Source organism: Lupinus angustifolius, unplaced genomic scaffold (genome assembly GCF_001865875.1).
Source record: "Lupinus angustifolius cultivar Tanjil unplaced genomic scaffold, LupAngTanjil_v1.0 Scaffold_246_31, whole genome shotgun sequence".
NCBI classification, from domain to species: Eukaryota; Viridiplantae; Streptophyta; class Magnoliopsida; order Fabales; family Fabaceae; genus Lupinus; species Lupinus angustifolius.
In genome coordinates, this window is record NW_017727343.1 from 37,194 (window position 1) to 56,557 (window position 19,364).

Consider the following 19,364-nt stretch of genomic DNA (forward strand, 5'->3'; position numbering starts at 1 on the left):
ATCAATTTTATCTCCTTTATTGAAACTCATTTTGGCACTAGATTAAAAACCCTTAGAAATGACAATGGTACTGAATTCCTTATGAACAAATTCTGGTTCTCTAAAGGCATACTCCATCGAACCACATGCATAGAAACCCCCCAACAAAATGATATGGTGGAAAGAAAACACCAACACATCCTAAACATAGTTGGTGCCCTATACTTTCAGTCCAATCTACCCCCAAAGTTATGGAATTTTTCTATCCAGCATGTCATACACCTCATTAATAGACTTCCAACTCCTTTACTCAAAAAACAAATCCCCTTATCAACTGTTACATAAAAGAATCCCTTCCTTTGATCACCTCAAAGTGTTTGGATGTCTCACCTATGGTAGCACCATATTAGCTAACATAACAAATTTTTTACTTAGAGCTAGGAAATGTGCCTTCATTGGTTAAAAAGAGGGCACAAAAGGTTATATACTTTATGATTTGACCTCCCATAACATCATTATTTCAAGGAATGTATATTTCTATGAAAACCACTTCCCTTTTCTAGCTCCTCAATCCAATACTACTCAAGACCTACCACCTTGCAGACTACACCACTCCCTTTCCCTCCTTTAGATGACCCTGCACGTATACCAATTCCAAATCAACCTGATCATAATTCAGACATTCCTATCACCACTACAACCCTACCTACTAGACAATCCTCAAGAATTAGAGGCCCTCTTTCCTATCTTCGAGATTATCATTGCCAATTAGCCTATACTCATTCTCAAACTCACATTGCATCTACCAAAGTATTATATCCTCTATCCTCACTTATGATAAGTGTTCCCCCTCATACAAAGCCTATTGCTTGACTGTTACCACTACCATTGAACCATCTACTTTCAAACAGGCATCTATGTATCCTCACTAGCAGAATGCTATGCAATTAGAATTCCAGGCTCTTCAAGAAAACAACACCTGCACCCTTATGCCTTTACCTCATAATAAGACCCCAATTGGATGCAAATGGGTTTATAAGACAAAATATAGGGCAGATGGAACATTTGAAAGACACAAAGTCAGGTTGGTTGCCAAAGGCTACACTCAATTAGAGGATTTTTTTGATACTTTCTCCCTTGTTGTAAAAATAACTATTGTTCATTTCATTCTATCCTTAGCAGCCTACAACAATTGGTTTTTAGAGCAATTAGATGTTAATAATGCTTTCCTTCATGGAGACTTACATGAAGAAGTCTATATGACCATACCTCCTAATACCTTGGTTTCTAAGTTGAACAAGTCCATTTATAGCCTGAAACAAGCAAGTCGTGAATGACATACCATTTTGTCATCTAAATTGATAACTTTGGACTATAACCATTCTAATGCTGACCAAGCCTTGTTTACTAAGAAAACCCCCACTACTTTCACTGCTATTTTAGTCTATGTTGATGACATGGTTCTTACTAGCAATAGCATATAAGAAATAAATCTTGTTAAAACTGTTCTGGACAAATCCTTTAAGATCAAAACTTGGGCAGCTTAAGGTATTTTCCAGGACTGGAAATAGCCAGATCCAAATCAAGTATACATATGAATCAAAGAAGATATGCATTATCCTTATTAGAAGATGCAGGATCCCTAGCCTCTAAGCCTGTTTCAACCCCTTTTGATCCTGCAACAAAATTGCAACTCCACAAAGGCACTCCACTACAAAATCCATCATCCTATAGAAGATTGGTAGGAAGACTCCTCTACTTAACAATCTCCATACCTGACATCTATTATGTTGTTCAACAACTCAGCCTTTTTATGGATAATCCTTATGACTCTCACCACAAGGCTGCCATTCGAGTATTGCACTATCTCAAATGAGCTCCATCTCAGGGACTTTTCTTTTCCACTAATTCTCCTATTACTTTTTCTACTTTTTCAGATTCTGACTGGGCTTGTTGTCTTGATTCCATAAAATCCTCAGATAATCACTCAATTGCCAATTCCTTGGCTAATTGACTGATTAACTAGGATTAGCAATTCATATATCATTATCCATTCTTGAAATAATGATGTATGAAGGAAGATAATCCAAATTAGGTGTCAAATTTAACTTTCCAATTAAACTTGAACCCAAGAACAAAAATTCAGTAGCTAATTAAACTCATGCATTAAGAATAGGATAAACTTCCCAAAATCAAATAACAATTACACTAGAATTGAATCCAGGAGTACAAGGTAAGAAGATTACATTTCAAATCTCAACAAGAAGATCTAGTCACTCCTCCTCACTAATACAACACTCTAATCATGAAAGTATATAAGAAAATCTGATTTAGAGTCGTTCCCACGTCTTCTATCTTCTTTCCTTCGTTTTCTCTCTGTTTTTCGTGCCTCAAAGCCTTTGAAAAGTGAATGGAATGCTCTTTCTGACTTCCGAAACCGCCAATATCAGTTCCAACTTCCAAGCCCTCGCCCAAGCTAGAGATTCTTGCTTGGGCAAGGAAACAAGAGGCTTTCAGACCTGAACACCTCGCTTGGGTGAGATACCCCTTGCTTGGGCCAGGATCCCTCGCTTGGGCGAGGATCCTTCGCTTAGGCAAGGATCAGGCAGGACATCAGGACCTTTTTAGCTTCAATTGTCGCTTGGGCCAGGATCTCTCGCTTAGGCAAGGGACAACAATGATTTCTGGTGATTTTTCTCCTATTTGTGGCTTGAGTGACCCTCTCCTCACTTGGGCGAGGCTTGCAGTGCTCAGAAGCACCAATCTTCTCATTTTTCTCCTTATTTTCTTAATTCTCATCCTGAAACAACATAAACACATAAAATTTCCTACACAGAACAAGATTACTAAGTTAGCAGGAATCTTACACAATTACAAAATAAATGCACACTAAGTGCCCCAAAAGCATATAAATTTCCTTAACAATTTGGCATGTAATACCCAACCTTTATCTCTTGGAAGTCAAAGAAGCAAAGAATATTCACTAGATCCTCCACTGAAGCAGAATACAGGGCCCTTGGCACCTTGGTCCGTGAGTTTCAATGGCTCAAATATCTACTCAATGATCTTCACATATGCAATCCTTGGCTCACAATCTGGTCTTCCACGAATGCACTAAACATATTGAAATTGTCTGCCACATTGTTAGAAAGAAAGTCCAGCAGAAACTGGTTCACCTTCTTCCCATAAAAACCACTGCTCAATTAGCATACGCCACTATGCCAGAATTGGTATTTAACAACACACATTTAACAACACTTATGTGTTGAACGCTGTTAAATATAAGGCGAAAAAGAATTAGCAATGCTCATTGAAGAAAGCATTGTTAAATGTGTCATCTTTAACAACACTTATTGAATAAAGCGCTGTTAAAAATCATATTTCATATATTTAACAACACTTCTTCAATAAGCATTGTTAAAGGTATTATATTTAACATCACTTATTTGAGCAAACGCTGTTAAAGGTGTGTTATCTTTAACATCGCTTATTGAAGAAAGTGTTGTTAAAGACGATACTTCATATATTTAATAGCACTTCTTCAATAAATGTTGTTAAAGATAACACCTTTAACAACGCTTGCTTAAACAAGTGTTGTTAAAGATAACACTTTTAACATCGCTTATTGAAGAAACCGTTGTTAAAGATAACACCTTTAGTGAGTGGGAATTTTTCAAATTCAAAAACAAAACCTCACATACAATAATACACATATCAATCAGTTTATTATTTCTCTTACTTTTCTTCTTCTCCATGACATTTTTTCTCTTTTGCTTTTAGTTTCTCTCTTCAAACAAGTTATCAGCTTTTGGTTTTTCTCTTCATGCATAAGGTAAATCGTTATCTTATTTTAGTTCATTTATTTCTTTTTGATTCAGTCTTGATGTTTGCATTTACACCATAAATAACAAGTCTTTATTTGTTGTGAAGTTATGCAACTATGATGTTCTAGGGTTTTGGCTATGGTTCACTGGTTTAGAACACAAGGTTTGAGTGTAATGGTAAATATTCTTTATCAATTGCTGCTAATTTTGTATTTTTTTCATAACTTTTGCAATTTATTTAGAGATGACATTTTTTATTTGTATTTGCAGCTTGCATTGATCATTGAGGAACATATGAACACTTTGTAAGGACTTGCACATTGGAGGAGAAATAATGAACAATTTGTGTAAGATCTCATTACTAATATGTTATTTTATAGTATTAGAATATGTTAAGGTTGAATGTAGCTGGAGTCGTTGGTGATTTAACAAATCTATTGTAAATATGGTGGAGCTGGACATGCTTGTCATGTGTTTGATAGAATGTCTGAGAGATATATTGTCTTATTTAGAAAGTAGACATTTAACAATGTTTGCTTCAGTGAGCGCTATTAAATGTCTAATTTCTACAGCGCTTCAAAAAACGTTGTTGAATATAACCTTATGTACTACTGCACTCAAATAGAAAGCGTCTCAAAAGCACTGTTAAATGACAATTTTAAGCGTTGATGTTTTTCTATTCTAGCATAGTGCGCTTTCACAAAGCCGCTACACACTTCCGCCTTCAAAGATTTCATTTTCAAGTTGGGTCTCTCTGATCTACATCGCCCACCTTGAGGGGGGCTGTTAGTTTATATTATCTTCCACCATAATTGAAGCTTGCCTTCTTCTGTCTTTGTTTTTCCAGTTTTCTAAGTTAAGGGTAGTTTAGGGTTTTCGATTTATTGTAATGGTATTTTGGGTATTTTCTCTTCTTTCTATTTTTATACCTTTAGGTTAGGTTTGTCAGTTATTCCCATGAGTTAGATATCCCCTTTTAGTTTGTATATATATGGTTCTTCTTCTTCAATAGAATATACACCGAGTATTATTTTTTTTCTTTGCCTTTGGATTGCTTTTCTTCTTCCTCTTGGATTTTTTATGTACTAAGTTATTTTTTAATTTATTTTGGAGAGTTTGTACTAAATTGAATGGGACTTGTGTAGTTTGTTGTATCTCTTTTAGCTTAGTATTTAATGCTATTAAAAATATAATGTAAGGTCACATTAGATCTTAAGGTAGATTAAAGGGTTAAATGTTCAATTTTTTGGAGTGATATATGTTGAAAGGTGCAATCACACATCCAGAAATGGATAAATTTCTTACCCATAAGATGAGAATATACCTTTGATTATACAGAAAATTGTATTATCTAATATTTAATGATATTTAAAGAGATATGTTAAAATTTTATATGCTAAGACTTCTATTGATTTGTACTTTTATTATTCTGTGACGAATATACATTTTATGGGTGATACATATGGCAAAAATTGATTTATCTTTATAGTTGCTAATAATTGTTTGTAGCTGCTCAACATGGTTTGCACTTATGCGTGGACTTGCAGTCATTTTGATAAAATTGGCTTTGGTGTAAGATATTGGCAATTAAAAGTAATTGCCTTCTTCAAACTAAGATGTTATTATGAGAAGAAAATATGAATATTCAAAGAATAAAAATTAATGTCACAAAATTCTCTTTGACACACAAACATGTTTAGGCATTTGTTTCTCTCTCTGAATTTATTTCTCATAAGTACATTGCATATGATTATATTTACATACTCTATTTATAGAACTTACAAATTGATTAAATGATAACAACGTCATATGAAAATATCAAAATGCATATAATATACTTTTGATAAAATTAACACATTAACCAACTAAGATAATTAAATCATATAACATAGAATATGAAAATATGAAAATGCATATAATATTTTGACTAATAAATAAACATAAAACAACTTCTGAATATTTCCCTCAAATTTCCTTGTTTAAAATCTAACATCCAACCCTTACATAAACAAACACTATATTTTGTTTATGATAATGCTTTATGAAACATAAAGATGTGAAAATAAATGAGACATCAAATATCATTCAAGAAAGTTATAAAAATTTAATGTAAAATTAAATGGATTTAATATGTATATATATTATGTACGTGTTTATTACACTGTCAGCAAATATCCATCATTTATATATTAACTAATATCGACATTTAAATAAAACTATTACAAACCAACGATGCATGATATGCTAACAATATGGAAAATTTTATACTATCAATATATAGATTTTAAACTCAAATTAAATAATGGAACTCTTTTGTCCATTTAACTCAAATTAAATAATGGAACTCTTGTCCATTATATATAGTTACTAAACTATGAACTCTATACACAAAAATACATAATAGCACCTAATAATCACTATACTTTGGCCAAATATCTATGGAGTTCTTCTCAGTTGCACCGTTCCTCTTTCTCTCCCTTCTCTGCTTCTATATCTACCTTCATTTTCACACCAGAAAACACAACAAAGGTTTCAAAAACTTCCCTATTGTTGGTAACCTAATAGAATTCTTAAGTAACCGCCATCGCTTCTTCGATTGGACCACCCAAATTCTACGTAAATGCCCCACCAACACCGTTGTTTTCTTCATCCCAGGCAAAACCCATGGCATCATAACCGCAAACCCAGATAACGTGGAACACATGCTTAAGACCAAATTTGAGAACTACCCTAAGGGTGAGAAATTCATCTACCTACTTGAGGATTTCCTTGGTAAAGGGATCTTTAACACTGACGGTGAGTTATGGAAGGTACAGAGGAAAATCGCAAGCTATGAGTTCAACACCAAATCCCTTAGAAACTTAGTCATAGAGAATGTTATGGTTGAACTCCAAACCAGGCTTCTTCCAATCTTCTCTAGAGCTTCTGAGAGTGAAAGGATTCTCGACTTACAGGTAAAAAATAGATTCACAATTTATTTGTATTACTTTTTTTAAGATAACAATAAATGGTACATGATATATTGATAGTGTATAAAAATCATAAATTATCAACGCATACATTTTTTTTGTTTAATTATGTATTATATATATATATATATATAAAAGTCATAAATTGTCAATATATACATTTTTTTTCTATTGAATTATGTATTATATATATATATATATATATATATATGAGTGTATTTGAGGTGTAAAATCCTTCTATAATTCTTTTACAAATGTTTTGATACTAATTAAAGTAAAACTCCTTTTCTTCATTTTAAAATGTCAGGTTTTAGTAACGTCTTCATCATTGGTTTTCAAAGTTCAATTTTTTTCCAGCTATACTCTACCAATGATTTAAGTTTATCCCGAAGAAGCACATCTGCTCTCATAAAGCGTGCTACTCTATGTGTCATTATGTTTGATTGATTGAAAAAATATATTTAAATTAAAATTTTAATAATTAATTATTTTTTTTATCAATCACAAACAGCAGTATATTGAGTGGTACACTTTTATGAGGTAGCAGATATCCACCCGAGAATAACTACTCTAATAACGTGGGGATATAAAACGACAAGAACATGACAGAAAAAGGATTAACAATGTTGATAATCATTAATGCATTCAGTAATTTTTACAACATAAGAAACATTTTGTATAATAAATGCAATTAATATTATATACAACATACTTATTAAAACCAAATCTTATTGGTCAGTTCAATCTGCCAAACAGTCACATTATTGTTACAGTATAGTAATTAGTTGTCAATTTTTTTTTTAAATCTGTCATACCAATTATCATTTGAAGTTACAATTTTTTATATAAATGACATAATTTTTATCAAAATATTATTGTACCGATCAAACACCCAACTATCATATTTATTTATACTTCTAAATTATGATATGCCACAAAGTCATGGTATAATTAAATGCAACATGTTGTATAAGGAAGTTGTGTACAAAATATTTTACATACTTTTTTAGAAAGAGGTGTTTTATTTATACAACTAATTTAAACACCTATGGTATTTTAATTTCGTTTTCTTTCTCATGATGAGAACAAAATGAAAGAAAAAATAAAATAGAATTTGAAAACGTTAAACCTTTGATGATTCTATTATATAGAGTTAGGACAACTTGTATATAGATATACTATAAACATTAATGTTAATACACCGTAGTATATATACCTATATGTCTTGTAATTTACTTTCTTTTATCAATCGGAATTCAGAAACAACATTTTCTTTTTGTTTATTGATATAGTATTTAATATTATATTAAATATCACATTACAATCATTTACTGTATATTTAGTATCTGATGGTTTCTCTAACAATCATAATATACCATATTTAATGTTCCTCAAACTTTTTCCTATTGTTTTTATTTACATTATCCTTTGAACTTTGTTGAATTTATTTATGTATATAGGATATATTGGAGCGATTCACCTTCGACAACATTTGCAAGTTAGCTTTCAATGTGGATCCTAGTTGCCTTGGTGGCGACGGAACCACCGGGACAGAATTCATGTCGGCGTTCGAGGACGCCGCCGTGCTGAGTTCAGGGAGGTTCATAAGTGCTCTACCAATACTATGGAAAATGAAGAGACTATTCAACGTGGGAAAAGAGAGAAGATTGAGAGAATCAATTGCCATCGTTCACGAATTCGCTGACAAAATCATACGGTCAAGAATAAAAGCCAAGGATAAAAACAACAACACAGATCTGCTCTCAAGGTTCATCAAAGCAGATAATAACTCACCAGAGTTTCTCCGTGATATAATCATAAGCTTTATCCTCGCAGGACGTGATACGACATCGTCTGCACTAAGTTGGTTCTTTTGGATCCTATCATCGAGGCCTGACGTGAAGAAAAACATCATTAAAGAAATCGGAACTATTCGTTCTCGAAATGGAGGACAAGCAATGTTTAAGTTTGAGGAGCTGAATGAAATGCATTACTTGCATGCTGCGATTTCTGAGACAATGAGGTTGTACCCACCTGTTCCAGTTGAAATCAAGTTGTGCCTAAATGACGACGTTTTGCCAGATGGTACTGTGACTAAGAAGAATTGGTTAATAATGGTGCAAACATATGCAATGGGAAGAATGGAGAGTGTGTGGGGAAAAGATTGCACTGAATTTAAGCCCAAAAGGTGGCTGGAAAATGGTGAGTATCGTACAGAGAGTCCCTTCAAGTTTCCGGTTTTTCATGCTGGTCCTAGAATGTGTCTTGGGAGAGATATGGCTTATATTCAGATGAAGTCTATTATAGCTTCTATCATGGAGAGGTTTGAGATTGATGTTCTGGATAAGGATAAGTGTCCTGAAAATCTATTGTCTTTGACCTTAAAAATGAAGGGAGGATTGCCCGTGAAGATTAGGGCAAGGGTGAGAGATATAACCAGTGCTGCTACATCTGGTGGATAACTTATATAGAGTAGAAGTAAAGTTATTTTAAAATAAGTTTGTTTTTGTTAAGTAAAGTTGGATGAAAGGTTTATTTGATATACAATATTGTCTTTAACTTGCTATATGATTTCAGCATTCTATTTCAATTTTAAGACAAATTTACTTCAATTTATTATTTTTTCATACAATACAGTAGAAAGAAAATGAAACTAATTGGGGATTCTAAGGGCATAAGTAAGAGGGGAGGGAAGATGTTGAATTTATATATTATGCAAGTTTGAATTAGTAATACATATTTTACCTTGATTGTTAACGTTGTGTAATTCAAGGTGCATGTTAAGTAGTAGGGAGCTTAGAAAGATGTTTTTACTTCCAACTTTAGATATTCAGTTGTTACAGAGTGTCTTTTTTTCTTTAGTATTTATTATTGTGTATTTTCAATTTAGTTAGATTTGACATAGATCCATTTCAAAAACGTACTGAATATATAATCTAAGTTCTTCCTGTATATAGTGATAATGGTTGTTCAAGTATTGTTTCTGCATTTCATTAAAAAGGCAGGGAACGTTATATATCAAATATAGAGAATTTGCTTTTGACATCAATAATTGGTATATTTCTTCATTCGTAACCATATGAGACACTTTATCTTTATGTGTACGGTTAGATTTTTCCTTTTATGGGAGAGTCATAGGGGGCATTCCACGGAAAATGGAAGGAGAGAAAAAGAATAACTATCAAGAAAATGGAATTGGGGGAGAGTATGATAAACTCATTAAAAAAAGTCTTGCAAACTACCCAAAAAAACACTTGCAAATGTGTGTGTATATACATAATGGACTTATATAATGGCCTAAGAAATTATTGTGAGATACAGAGAAACTGAATCATAAAGAACTCAAGCACTTTTGTGAAGAGTACAATCAATACTCAAATTGGGAAAATTTAATTCTATGGTGAAGTTGACCGATTATTTATTTTAGTGTAACTTTTCTAAAATTTATAATCGAGGTACATATTTTATAGAATTTGTGTTTGCCGTGCACGAGTTCATTCTCTATATTTTTTCTTTTCAAGAGCCGTGTCTCTCATGCACGACTTTTATTTTTTTTCCCTTGATGTAAATGACTTGTGCTTGCCATGCACGTACGAGTTCATAATTTTTTCTCTCTCCTTCATAACTCGTTCATGCATTGTATGATTTCATACATTCTCTCTCCTTCACATCTCATGCATGAAGTGTACGGGTTCATATTTTTTATATATGTAATGAACTCATCATTGTTGTACACAATTCTCATTGCCCTAATCCCCTATATAAACATCACTCTATCCCATTTGTGGCAAACAAAAACATACGTCTTTCCTAAAAGAAAAATACATTACTTGATAGTATATAATACATATCCCATTGAAATTGTAAAGTGTTTTAATCTTAAGGTAACTATATTATTTTTAATTATTACTATTATTATTAGTATTATATTAGATATTGATAATTATTTCTTTGATGTATATGACTATTATAAGAGAAATTGTTAGTGATTTTAGTGATGAGGAAGACATTAAGCTATGTGGTGTTGATGATGAGGAGGAGGTTGAGATTGTTAGTAGTGAACTCGATAGCATAACATATACTACTCCGTCATCATTTTTTCATGATACTAATTTTGAGGCTGGTCGTGACTGTCAACCTAGAGCAACCAATTTAATGAATGATAATGATTTATTTGGTGGCATCCAAATTGAGTATAAAGAAGGAGTAATAAACACAATTAAACAATTTCATATTAATAGTTCATTTGACTACATTATCATAGAGTCAATGTGAAATAGATATGTTGGGTACTATAAACATTTTGGTTCAAGATGTCAATGACAAATTTGTGTTAATGTAAAATGTGGTATTTGAGAGATTAAGAAAAATAATGGAAAACATACATATGTATATTGTTTCTCAAATCACAACAAACTAAAATCATTAATCATTTCAAATTGTATTATTAATTTAGTATATGAAGACCTCGATATATCAATTAAGGCACTTGTCAATGAAGTTGTAAGTCGTTTTGGCTATACGGTAACATATAGATACGCTTAGACTACAAATAAAATGGCAAGGACCCAAATTTATGGTGACTATGATGGATTGTACAATGAGTTTCCATGTTGGATGAACACTGTCCAAAAAATTTCACTCGATAAAATTGTCAAATATAAAGGCATCTCGTCACTTTGAAGATGATACAGAAGACTCTAATAGTTTCATTCTTGATAGGGTATTATGCGTTTTCAAGTCATGCATTAATAGATTTTCATATTGCAAACCAATTCTACAAGTAGATGGGACATTTTTAACCAGGATTTTCATCACCTAATCTACACCGAAAGATAATGATATGGGGATTTCACAACATTTCTAACTAACTATCCATTCTCTTATATAGGACAAAGTTCTCAATTTCAATGATAACTACTATCTATGTTTGCTTCAAGTTCAAGCACACCAATGTCGACATATAGGTCAGAAGAATTTTATAGTCCTACTATACTGTCACAACCAGAACAAAGCAATGTTTATGATAATGAAGATAGTGATGATGTGGAAGAGGAGCAACAACTTACAAGAGGTGGAATGGTAAGAACCAGAGAAATCCCTCCACGAGCTTAATAATAATTAAGAGTTTTTTCACCATACAGGAGAAAGTCACCACCGTGTGGCACTTCATCGCATCATAAACATTATTGATAATAATTAGCGATTATGATATATTAATACAATTTATTATAAATGTTATTTTGTTAAATTTGTCCTTTTCTAAGTCTTAAACTTTCATCAAATTACTATTAATTTTTAAACCCTAACTAGGGATGCCCTTTTAGTTTATTGTAATTTGGAATATTTGGCATTCTGGGAACAAGATTAGTTTTCAGAATTCTTAATTACATTCTAAAGAGGTGATAGATCTTATTTTTTTACATTTTTGGAAGATCATAAGTGTTCGTTGTAATACCTTTAATTTCTCTTATTTGGAATGAGTGTTGAACCCTTATAAGTGTATTTCTTCTTGTTATTTTTATGTAGTGTAAATAGAAGTACCACTTGTTCTCCTAACTTGTACTTCTTATTTTAATAAAGCGAATTGTTGATCAAATTTTTTTAAACGTAACCCTAATTAAAATTGTCTTACAAATTGATGAATTCATTGTATATAGAAAACATATTAAGGTATGGGTGATTTTATCAAAAAATCCCATAAAAAGGGGAGTGGGTGGTTTTATCAAAAATCTTTTTTAGTTTTTAGGGATTATGTTAGGTTTTTTTTATAAATAGCTTGTATTAGGGTTAGTGAAGGAGGTTCCAAAAATGAGAAAAAAAATCCTAGAGAAAAAATTCCAAAAGTAGAAAGAGAGAGAAACCTGAAAAGTAAAGGAGAGTGAAAGATACAGCTACATGTTCCACTGTTGGCACCGTGAAACCTCTACCATAGCCAATCACGCCCATGCATAAGGGTTATGTCAACTTTGACTTTCGATGAGAGCCAATCAGACCGTGACAAACCCGACGGTGTAAAATCCTTTGTATAGGCGCGTATACACGGGAACTGAGCTCCCATTCACAGTGTGCGTTCCTGTGCAGCCAGGTGCAGGTTAACCATCATGCACCCACTTCCGCGTCCAATAGTAAGATGACACGCAGGCGAGTGCATCTTCTGCGTATACACACGATTGTAGCTGATCAACACCTCTCCTAGCCTCCTATCTAGTGTGTGCGGGTACATTGCAGACACAATGCACCTTCAGACATAGCCAACCCGAGACCACCATGTGGCACTGTTCCCTACAACAACACCTTTCATCCCTTCTTTAAGTGACACGTGGACCCCATTGTGCTCACTGTTGCACATGATTACTACCCAGGTACTAAAATCCTACTTTTTTTTTTATTTCTAAAGGCAATTTAATTTTTTCTAGGAATAATAATAATCATATGTAATCAATAAAATTTAATTTGTTGGACATGGGCATAATAATATTTTTTTTGGAAATAAAAATACTTTTTTTATTTAGTAAATAATAAGAATAAAAAATGAAGGTTCCTTTAATAAATTAAATTATTTTTTTTCGTAACTAAATTTTTTTACAACTTAGAAAAGTTAGAACCTTTCCTAATTAAAATGATTTTTTCATAAAAAAATTAGTTTATTTAAATATTCTTTCATATAACATTATTATTAGTCTTTTAAAAATTATAACTTTTAGAATTAATCAAAGGATGAAGGCAGGTTGTTGTACCACTTCTTGTCCTCATATCATCATTGAACGGTCGCGTTACAACGCTTCTTTTCACTCGATTAATTCCTAAATTAATAATTGAAACGAAAAAATATATTATAATTACTTTCAAATCTTTTTAAAATGGGATATGGTGCGAACATTAGTTTATGTTACTTCACCCTTTTTAAGGAGTTAATTATTTTACCAACAAACTATTTTAAAATTTAGAACTATGTAGTCTGAATTTCCTAAAGCGTTTAGAGATACGTAGGAACAAGATTTAATCCTATCAGACATAAAAATACCAAACTAAATATTTTTGTTTGGTACAATTTAAATTTTAATAAACTAAGGGTTTTTGAATTATACAATTGACAAGGGTACCGTTTATTTACGAGCGGACGAGGTGCTATTAGCTTCCTCGACCCGTAATCGACTCCTGAACCTAGATATCAAAATCCAAAAGCCCAATATGATTGGGCTAAATTATTTTTATACATTTTTAACTATAAAATGTAGTAGCGACTCAAAGAGGTTGAATAACTGAAAATCGGGGTGTGACATTATGTTATTATATTTGTTAATTATAAAAGATATCAAATCTGAAAATTTAATTCCAAGATTATATTTTTTATAGTGGACCTATTTTTTTATTTTTGGTTGTAATTATTTGAAACAATATGTTGTCAAAGTAACCTCTATTGTGGAATTGATTAAAATTACACATATGAGTTTGAGATTATTTATGCAAATTGTGTTCATCCTAGAGGAAGGCACAATTTGGTCAAATAATAATATACTTGTGATAATAAATATGTAACAATTATTTTTTTCATGTGAATAATAGTCGGTCCAAATAAAAAGGCTATTGTTTGATAGAACTAATTGTTTTTATTTGGTCATTACACTGAGAGTACCACTTATAACTTAATTTCTATGTGAATGTCTTATTTTATATATTGCATGACTTGTTTATTTAAATGTGAACATGTTATTAATTAGAAAGACATTGAATGGTTACAACACTTCATGTTAAAAATATATGTATTACATGCTGCAAATGGTTATAATGCTTAAAGGTTTGTTGCATTGGTTGGTGGATGGTTTTATTATTAAGGGTTTGCCATAGTTGAAACACTGTTTCCATTTGGACAGTGTGCCCATGTTTAGACATGTAGAAAATGGTAACATCATTTTAATGGAAATTTAAAAGGATCATAACTAGAATTCGTAATGTAGTTTCTTGTGGTGGAAATAATGCAATGCTACCAATAGGCTATAGTGGATTTATTTATTTATACATGGAAATAAATAATATATATTTTGGATTATATGTTGAATCAAACTCATCTAAATGGTTTTCTTCTTTTTTGGACTATAAAATTGTTTGACATTTTAAGTAAACCTATTAAACAAGATGTCACCAAAGTGACATATCTTGTATAGATTGTTCATAATAAATGTCAAATGCTAGTGCGTATATGTATTCATGTGAATAGTAACCGGCCCAAAAGAAGATTATTATTTGGTCATGTTATATACACACATGTGATGATAAACATGTGATATTATAAGGTTGCGGATATGAATGATAAATCAGTCTAAAGAATGATTTATTATTTGACATGCGTTATTATTAATGTTTGACCATTACATAGAAGAGTATCATTAGTGATTGATATGAAATATTAAGCCAAATGTATGTTTATATTTTATGCGAATAGTGATCGGTCCAAATGAAGATTACTATTTGGCCAAATTACTAACATATTTATAGCAATAAATATGTGATAATCATATAACTTTCCATGTGAATAGTAAGTCGGTCCAAAGAAAGACTTATAGTTTGACATGACTGATGAACAATATTTGATTTCTACACTGAGTGTACCACTTACAAGTTAATATTTTGGTTCAAAGACTGAATATTAATGTTGTGCTAGGTAACTCGTGATGTGCCCCACCATCATTTGAATTTAAGGGTTAAAGTTAATTGTGAGTTTAATTGCAAGAATAATTGCAATTTATTTTGTTCTTTGTACTATTGACTCCTATGTTCTTTTACTAGTGCTGCAAACAATTATGTTCAAATTAATAACATCTCATTACTAAATGAAGTAAACTTTAAGGTCTAAAAGGAATCTGTAAAAATTCTTCTCGGCTGTATGAACTTAGATCTAGCACTTCGGATGGAGAAATTCATTTCTACTCCAGAAAATCCTTGATGAGGTTAAAATTGAGAAATGGGAACACTCTAACCGAATGTGCCTAAAGATCATGAAATGCTTCATTCTAGAAGCGTTTTGGGGCTCTATTTTTTAGGGTCAAAGTGCAAGGAAGTTCCTTAAAGAAATATAACAATACTTTGCAAAAAATAAAAAGGCGAAGACGAGTAGCCTTTTGGCTAAACTTATCTACATGAAGTATAAAGTCAAAGAGAACATAAGGGAGTATATTATGGGGATGTCTAATCTCACATCAAAACTCAAGCCACTTAAGTTAGAGCTTGGTGATGACTGTAAGAATGAGATTGCAACTAAGAGGGGGTGAATTAGTTGACTTAAAATTATGGCCACTTTTTTCTCCAAAATCAAGAGTTAAAGTGCAGCGGAAAATATATGCAGAAATTAAACAAATAAATAATCAAAGAGATAAGGGAGAAAAGAATATACAATGATTTTTATACTGGTTCACCTTCTTGTCCACCGAAGGCTACATCCAGTACTCTTGCAGCACAAGAGATTTCTTCATTAAAGATTATGAGTTGCAATTATAATATCTCACCCCGAGATCTCTATGTACCTCAAACACTCACTAATCCTTATTCACTCTTGGAAAACACATTTCCAAGTGATTCTAATCCCCTTTCTTATCACACCATTGTGAAATAAAGTATTCTGCAATAATAATGAAGAATGTACAACAATGGCAGATTGCCTTTACAAGTTTGAAAGTAATATAACTTGCAATCCAATCAACTCTTTTGTATACTTATTAATAATTCTCTTCAAAAGTTGATAAACTTTGAAAACTTTACTTTAAGCAACTTCAAAAAAATCAACTTTGGAAGTTTAAGAACTAGTTGCCAAAAGTGCAGAAAAATAATTTTAGAATGTGTGTAAGAGCTTTTAAAATTTGTATGAGAGTTGTGTGTTTGTGTTATGAGATTCAATGCCTTTAAATAGACTTTCCAATCATCCATAGTGCCTCTACAAAAAGGTAGGAATAGATTGGAGTGAAGACATTTCGTTTGTAATGAAAATCTTTCATTTTGAAATCTAAAATCTGATGCAACAGCTCTCAGTAGTCCATTACAACTAGTGGGTAATCGATTACCCAAACATTCTATCCACTTGGGCATTTAAATTCGATTTAGAGTAATCAATTACAACAAGTGGGTAATCGGTTACTCAACTTCACTAAAACTAGTAATCTGTTACTCAAAGACAATAATGGATTACTCTAATCAGTTTTAAGTTGGATAACTCTTTTCTCCCACGCGTAACATGTTACTTAGATGCAGTAATCTGTTACACACTATTTTTGAAAATTGTTTGAGTATACTTGAAGTGTTTCAATTTTCTTTTAAAATAGTTTGAACATTACTACTATTGTATATTCGAGACTAAATGATAGAAGTAACTATTTAGACTTAGACTAATTTGTCTTGAAGCTTTGTCTTCTTTGTCTTCATAAGTATTCTTCTGTTTCTTCTTTTTGGTGATGTTGGTGTCTTCATCAAAACCGTGTCAAGGTAAGGAGCAAAGATCTTCTTCACAATGACTTGCTCGTACACTTGATTTTTATCTCACTTCCTGCACACTTTGGGCAATTCAAAGTGAGTTATAACACTCAGAAGGATAAATGATCTCTCAATAAGCTTATATCTCACTTGTGTCCAAGAGGAAGAGAGGCCGCAAAGAGATAAAATTGAAGGTGCTCATTTGGCTATGATCTCTCAGAATAAGACAAGAAAGAACTATAAGGATGTTGTGAAAGGACTATTTGTATTATTCCTTAGAGAATGTGGGATTATTCTGTAACACACTATATCAGCAAAACCTAGCATGAAGGATGTTGTTGAGCGATGAAACCGAACTCTTAAGGATGTGGTGAGAACAATGATTAGTCATTCTTCCTTACCAAAGTCTCTTTGAGGGGGAGCTTTAAAGTCTGTAGTTTACATCCTTAATAGGGTGCCATCGAGAATTTATTGTGACAACAAGTCCGCGGTTCTTTACTCCAAAAATAATAGGTGTTCTACAAAATCAAAATTTATTGACATTAAATTTTTGGTTGTTAAAGAAAGTGTTCAAAATAGACAAATTTTCATAGAACATATAGGGACAAATTTTATGCTAGCTGATCCAACGACTAGGGGTTTGATACCTAAAGTCTTTCATGAGCATATTTCTCATATGAGTGTTGCTCCTTAGGATACCTTAATTTAGTTGGAGTCTACATGTTTTATGATTTACTTTGGACGTCATATATAATTTTATGCATAATAAAGTTGATGGTTTATTGTTTTATTTTGAACTTGTGCATTGCAACTATTGTGTTGCAATTAAAGACTTTAGATTGATCTCACTAGAAAATAAAGAAGAACTAGTTGGAAATAGACATATTTGAGATCACATTGCATGAAATTTCTATGTCACTCATCCATATTTGATCTATGTCATTAAGTATATTAATATGGTGATCATCGTGGTCGAGCCACGTTTGAATGTGATGAAGGTCGCAGTGGTTCCATAGTTGATATATGAGATGAACCAGATTGTATTAAGGAGAAGTCTAAATATAAATAGCATAGGATATGCGTCTAAAGAATATGTGATATAATTGTTTCAGGAAAAATATGAAGCCCAAGAGGGAGATTGTTAGAAATTCATAATTTCTAATTAAGGTGGGCATGGGCATCATATATTAAATACAATATATCAGCTATTTTTTTGTTATAAAACAGGTGATCTAATTTATGACATCTCATAGCTATGACTTCTAAAACTGATAACGATATTGACTTAATGAGTGGATACCTAAATAGTTGGCTTAAAAGGGATAACAGGAACCCTATAAGTTAACACATAAAGAACAGTTATGATCCTCAAGATACCAAATCACAAATAGTTTTCACATCTCCCCATCAAAGAGAAAATGAAGGTCCCAAAATGAATTCTGGACTTGGTTGAGGAAGTTCATCATACCAAAAACTCTCTCAGAAGGTATACAAAAGGAGTAGATCTGAAAACATGGATTCATATATAACTTTGTATCCTTATTTTATATTAAGTGTGAGAATTATAAGATTCAAGATCATAGAATTTGTGGAGATTGTTAGAAATTCTTAATTTCTAATTAAGGTGGACATCTATATTTATTACCATATATCGAGTATTTATTCTGGGTTAGAAAACAAGTTATTTAATTGCTAACATCACATAGGACTTCTAAAACTGATAACGGATATGAGCTTAATGAGTGGATACTCAAATAGTTGGCCTAAATGAGATAATGAGAATCCTATAAGTTAACCCATAAGGAACGATTATGGTCCCCAAGACACCAAATCGCATATAGTTTTCACCTCTCCCTATGAGAGAGAAAATGAATATCCCAAAAGGAATTCAGGATTTGGTTGAGGAAGACCATCATACAAAAATTCTCTCAATAGTTATATGAAAGGAATAAATCTGAGAACATGGATTCAGGTATGACTTCGAATTCTTGTTTTATATCATGTGTGAAAATCATGAGATTCAAGATTCTATAATTGATAGTTCACTAATCATAAAGAATATCCAACCCAATGAGTTTCTAATCTGCCAGCCTTTGACATTATCATAATAAAAACTTAGTTCTAGAGT

The 19,364-nt window shown here is 32.0% G+C and overlaps 2 protein-coding genes across 3 annotated transcripts in view; one reads left to right on the forward strand and one right to left on the reverse strand.

Annotated features, from left to right (window-relative positions):
- Positions 1-19,364, reverse strand: part of LOC109340788 (ubiquitin carboxyl-terminal hydrolase 5) — a 33,286-nt gene continuing 13,922 nt past the window's right edge. Inside the window, exons 14-15 of one of the 2 annotated variants that reach the window (XM_019578526.1) lie at positions 2,796-2,807; positions 1-11 (exon numbers count right to left, since the gene is read on the reverse strand). The gene's annotated coding sequence lies outside the window, so the exon portion shown is untranslated. Of the gene's footprint in view, positions 12-2,077; positions 2,088-2,795; positions 2,808-19,364 lie in introns of those variants that run through there. The other variant, XM_019578528.1, reaches the window with a different exon arrangement.
- Positions 6,219-9,234, forward strand: LOC109340785 (cytochrome P450 94A1-like). Its single transcript, XM_019578524.1, has 2 exons — positions 6,219-6,757; positions 8,233-9,234. Exons 1-2 carry the CDS (start codon positions 6,242-6,244, stop codon positions 9,232-9,234), a joined length of 1,518 nt encoding a protein of 505 aa, XP_019434069.1. The 5' UTR covers positions 6,219-6,241.

What these genes read in the sequence shown, in the direction of transcription:
- LOC109340785 (XM_019578524.1), top strand. Translation starts at nt 6,242, where the DNA reads ATGGAGTTCTTCTCAGTTGCACCGTTCCTCTTTCTCTCCCTTCTCTGC. An exon ending in AAAGGATTCTCGACTTACAG is followed by an intron (nt 6,758 to 8,232) that starts GTAAAAAATAGA and finishes TTATGTATATAG; the next exon opens with GATATATTGGAGCGATTCAC.